Source organism: Humulus lupulus, chromosome 1 (assembly GCF_963169125.1).
Source record: "Humulus lupulus chromosome 1, drHumLupu1.1, whole genome shotgun sequence".
NCBI classification, from domain to species: Eukaryota; Viridiplantae; Streptophyta; class Magnoliopsida; order Rosales; family Cannabaceae; genus Humulus; species Humulus lupulus.
In genome coordinates, this window is record NC_084793.1 from 270,194,292 (window position 1) to 270,200,067 (window position 5,776).

The 5,776-nt window shown below is 34.8% G+C and overlaps 1 protein-coding gene across 1 annotated transcript; it reads left to right on the forward strand.

Moving 5' to 3' along the window:
• The first annotated feature begins 488 nt into the window (after positions 1–488).
• LOC133834323 (uncharacterized) lies at positions 489–1,172 on the forward strand. Its single transcript, XM_062263912.1, has one exon. It carries the CDS (start codon positions 489–491, stop codon positions 1,170–1,172), a length of 684 nt encoding a protein of 227 aa, XP_062119896.1.
• Positions 1,173–5,776: the final 4,604 nt, after the last annotated feature.

The window sequence follows — 5,776 nt, forward strand, 5'->3', positions numbered from 1 at the left end:
CAAATTAGGCCCTTTTCTAGCTTGCCAATATGTGCGGATATTTAGGGCGTACAACCGTGTATGGTAACTTCTTAAATGTGTGAATGTGTTATTGATCAGTGGCCTTATTCATACTTGTTAGATTTAGAAGTTGGCAGGTGTGATAAGTTATTATATACTATTGCTACTAAAAGATATTACAATACACATACATATATTACATTTTCTATGTAGCAGCATATTTTGATGGTTGGGTAAATTTAGATTGTTTCCATTCTATTTACTCGTATCTCTTTCGAAAAAATGGAATGATTATTGAGAAATGTTATAGGCTTTTGTATCATAATTATAAGATTCAATTCAAATTGTACCAAAACTTCACATATAATAATAATAATAATATATTTAATAATATCCATTGAGAATAATGTGATCAAGATGTGATCAAGGACATGTTTTCGTTACGTGACCAAAACTTAATTCTGAATATTCCCTTGTTTGATTCTGTCATGGAAGATTGTTGGCAATGGAAGGGTGAGCATTCGGGAATCTACTCAGTAAAGAGTGCCTATCGTCTTACTCAAGAATTGAAAGGGGTGGTTCCTAGAGACAACAACTCTGGTTTTTGGAGGGATTTATGGAACCTAAAAATTCCTCCTAAAGTGAAGGATTTTATCTGGAGGGCTGTTTCAAATTGCCTCCCAACTCGGTTCCAACTTGGCCATCGTAAGATCACCCTCCCCTGTACTCTCTGCCCAAGATGTCTGCGCTCTGTGGAAACCATTCCCCACTGTTTGGTGGGCTGCTTTTTCGCCATGGCTTGCTGGAGGTTTGCTGGTATACCAGCCGTTGCCATCGGGGACAACTCTTTTGGTGGATGGTTACAAGACCGTTTTAAAGCTTGGGGGGACGATATGAAACATAGGGCGGTTATGGTGAGCTGGGCACTATGGCAGGTTAGAAATGAGAAAGTTTGGAAGAATACAAGTAGGTCTGTCAAAGAAGTAATCACGTTGGCTAGAGGTACTTTTGATCAATGGAGAACTGCTCAGGAGAAAACTTTCATCCCATCTCTGTTTCTGCTTCATTTCGGGGAAGGGGCTGAGCATTGGTTCGCACCAGGGGAAAACAAGATCAAAATCAACGTCGATGCAGCTGTCTTTCCTGATCTCAACAAGTTTGGCTATGGCTAGGTGGTTAGGGATGCATCTGCCACTCTTATTAGTGCTCACACAGCTAGTAAAGTTGGAAGTATTGACCCTACTCTTGCTGAGGCGATTGGAGTAAGGGAGGTTCTGAGTTGGATAAAAGCTACTGATCTTACCAATGTAGTGGTGGAGACAGATAGTTTAGTCACAGTCCAGGCCTGCAGAAGTTCAGTAAAAATGCACTCTACGTTTGGTTTCTGTATTGATGAGTGCAGGACACTAGTTTCTAGCTTACATAATGTTTCTTTATGTTTTATTAAGCGATCCGCTAACCGTGTTGCTCACCATTTGGCTCGAGACTCATGTTTGAATGCTGGTTGCAGTTATTCGCCAGCTTCGGCTCCGAATAATTTGATTGATGTAATTTTGCACGATTTGGTTTAATAAAATTGCTGAGTATCATTCAAAAATATTTAACTAAATTAAAAAATAATTATTTAATTTTATATTCATATACAAAAATATAATTTTTTTTTATAAAATATCTTTAATTTTAAAAAAACTCTACAAAAATAGATATGAACATATTATTATAAATAAATAAATTAATATCTTATTTAAATTTAAAATAATAATAGTAAATTAATTAACCACAAATAAGCAGATAAAAATAAGATGGTTATATCAATTTTATTATTTTTTCTATTTTTTATTCATTTTAAATGTAATAGTAATTAAATAAAATATAAATATATTAGAACCCGCAATAGCTTCCACACTATTAGAGATAGTGGAAAATCTTTCGATTAATGATGCTACATAATCTATTTGAAGATTTATCGATTAACTTATACTTACTAATTTGTTAAAACTTTGACGTCTTATTTTTCCCAACCATCTCCAACAATTTCAATATCACACACACAACATAAACACCCGATAACATCTAAAACATGATAGAAAAATAAGATGAAGATATTAGAATATCAAGATCAATAATTTAAAATAAAAACTTTAAAGAATAACAAACATTAATAATTGAATAAATACTCAAACTTTAAAGATTAACAAAGATTAATAATTGAATAAATACATGAGAGGATTGTGTTATCATTATTAACATGTAAATCAATCAACTTTGGAGATATGAATTAGAATTCATTGAAAATTGAAATTGAAAGAATTTAGAGAGAAGAAGAGAAAAAAAGAAAAGAAATCAGAGTAGAGGAGAATATGAGATTAATAGAGAATGTTTAGAATATATATATATATATATATAGATTTACAAAGAGATCTTTATCTATATTTAAATAATTATATCTTATAAATATTTCATTTAGATTTCAAAAATTACATTTATTATTATTATTATATATAAAATGAATAAAAAAATTAGATTAAAGGAGAAAATAGATAGAGTGATTTGAAGAGTTTTTAGAGTACCACATCATCTCCTTGATGCATATATATGAATTGGAATTCATTGAAAATTGAAATGGAAAGAATTTAGATAGTAGAAGAGAAAAAAAGAAAAGAAATTAGAGTATAAAAAAAATGAGATTAATAGAGAATGTTAATATATATAGATTTACAAAGAGATATTTATATATATTTAAATAATTATATCTTATAAATATCTCATTTAGATTTAAAAAATTGCATTTATTATTATTATTTTTAGAGTGTCACATCATCTCCTTGGTGTTTTCCTTTATATATATATATATATACTAGATACAAGTAACATGCAATGCATGTTTCTGTAGTTTTATTTATAGATTTTATTAATTATTTTTATTGAATTTATATTAATGTCATATAAATTTCAAATAAATATCTTGTTTTAATTAAATAATTTTTTTAATTTTATGTTTGTTCCAATTTTTGAATTTGGGAGTGACAATAAGAGATTATATATTATATGTCAAATGTAATATTAAATATTATACGTAGATTTTAAATTAAATAGAATATTTATTTAAAATTTATATGACACTAATATAAGTTTAATAAAAATAATTAATAAATTCTATAAATAAAACTAAAGAAATATGCATTGCACGTTACTTGTATCTAGTGAGTATATATATATAACAAAAAACACAGAAAGTTATATATCATTATTAATAGAGTTATAGTTATAGGGTATGGATACATGTATATATCTGTATATATTTCTTTTATATAAAAAGTGTGTAGATAATAGAAATTCTTGGTTTTAACGGTTTCTTTTGTTAACTTTAATGGAATAATATTTCAAATATTTAACGAAATATACTTTTAAAATCAATTAAAAATAAATATTTATTAATTGTTGACGCTGTTTTTCGTCAACTTAGAAATGTAGAGAAATTAAACAAGATACCAAAGGAGACAAACAATAAGAGACACGATTTTTACGTGGTTCAGCAGTTAAAATCTGCCTAGTCCGCGAGTCAGTGTTATTCAATTTTTGGAATTCTCTCAAAGCTTTTCTGAAAGCAATTTTACAGAGTCTTCAAGTGAATATCACCAATCTATTTATAGTCTGGTTTACAGAATATCTCCCCTCACATTTCGGGGGAGTTATTATCCAAATCACAAATTAAATATAATTAAATGCATATAATTACACAATATGCGCATAAATCCCACGATATTCGAGATTTATTAACAGATTACAACCAATCCCTTATATATAGGGATATTCAAACAGTAACTACGTTCACATGTGTCTATTGATCTCGAATGAATGCCTCCGAGATCGGCCATCCACCACAAGCTCGTCAACTTGGTTTACCTCGGTCTTAGCAAGAGACTTTATCGAGATCATCCCTCCCCGAGCTCATAATGCCTGAGCTCAAGTTGTCTTGTCTGATGGTAGAAATTGAACTAGTAGATTTATACAAGTGTTGATTCCCCTTTCATTGTAACTTCGAGCTCGACTTGTAGCCTTGGAACCCCTTCGAGATCGTGTAACTCTGAGCTCACTAATTATGACATCACCGTTTTAATACTTGATTCGAAATATTGTTGTTGTAGTTGTTGTTTTAGACCCAAAATCTCTGGTGTAAATGAGTAGAAATGGGGTTTTTTTTATGAATATCGTTTAGTGTAAGCCAAGAAATAGGGGTTTTGATTTAGGGTTTTAACTGCACAAATCCCAAAAATATCACATTTTCGGTTAACTGTCAGCTTTATCCCTGAGAATCCGGGATCCTTAAAATTGATATCCACTTCCTCACTCTCTCATTTGAGTACACGCTCGAAGCCCGAACTTTTTAATGGTTTGGGGCTCGCCTTCAAACTCATCCTACCCTTTCGAGACTCCAATCTATATTGAGGTATATTCGTGGTCTCAGGCTTTCGAGCTCGAATCACCAAAACTATATTTTATGCGTTTTTCCTTCATGCCTGGCCCTCACCCTTTTCTTTCTTTCTAGATGTTGCAGAATTCTAAGAATCTGTGGGGGTTAGAGCTCGCAATCCCTTATTCTCCATCAACTCCTAGCCTGGAATCACCCTTCACTCGGAACCAATGCCTGATACGCGAGCACCGGGAGAGGTGCGAACAAGAAGACATCCGAGATCACTTCTGACGCCAGATTGACGAGGTCGAGGATAAGAAGAGGAAAATACTCCGGATCGCAGTCTACCCAAATTTGGATCTCGAGATCAGACCCGTCCCTTTCGATCTGAAACTCAAAGTCACCATCGCTTTCGAGCCCGGTGTTCTTTCATTCTCGCTGATGGGAGATCCTTCGAGCTACCCTTCTACCTCACAAGTTACTTCAATTTCGAACTCAAGGGAGGAATTCTTTGAGGCCGAACACAACTGGAGCTCAGTCACATCCACGAGCCAAATATCTGACCTGCTAGCCTACCATGGCTTCTCTCGGGCGCTCTAATGTGTCAGCTTCCGACCTCGAGCGAGCGGAGCTACTTTGCTCCGGGAGATGGCAATCTCGATAATAAAATCAGGCTCGCTGCATGGAGTCGCCAGCACATGAGGGCAGGGGCTTTGCTCCCCCTAAAGTCCTACTTCAAAGAATTTCTGGACTTCGTTGGACTTGCTCCCTTCCAACTCCAGACCAACTCCTACAGGGTCCTCTCGGCCCTTAAGTCATTATATCATGAGCTGAAGTGGGAAGGAACCTTACCTCGAGAGATCTTATATCTCTTTTGCCTTAAGGGCAACCCCTCTCAAGCTCGGGGAGAAGGCGGCTTCTACTACCTCTCGAGTTATCAAAAGGAGAAGAAGCTTTTCGGGGACATGCCAAACCATCCCCCAAACTTCAAGCTCGCGTTCTTCTGGACGGATGGCCTTGCTCCTTCAAATTTTTACTCCCTCCAACATATTCGTATGTATTCTCAAGCCTAACCTTCATTCTTTTTCACCAAATCGTAAAGCTCGAAATTCTAATGTTAAACTATTTCTACAGCCAACTACCACCGTCCCACCCCCACCAACTCAATGGTGGAGCATAAGGCAGCCCTGTTCCAATTGCCTTATGGACGTCGATCGCTGCGTACCTTCTCCACGAAGAGCGACTTCGAGGTTGCGGCCTTTTGGAAGAGGTCCAGTCAACCGATGATTCTTCCTACCGCAAATACTTCTGATGGGATCACGTGCCAATTCCAACCGACAAGCTTCCTCCCAGGAGGAGGTC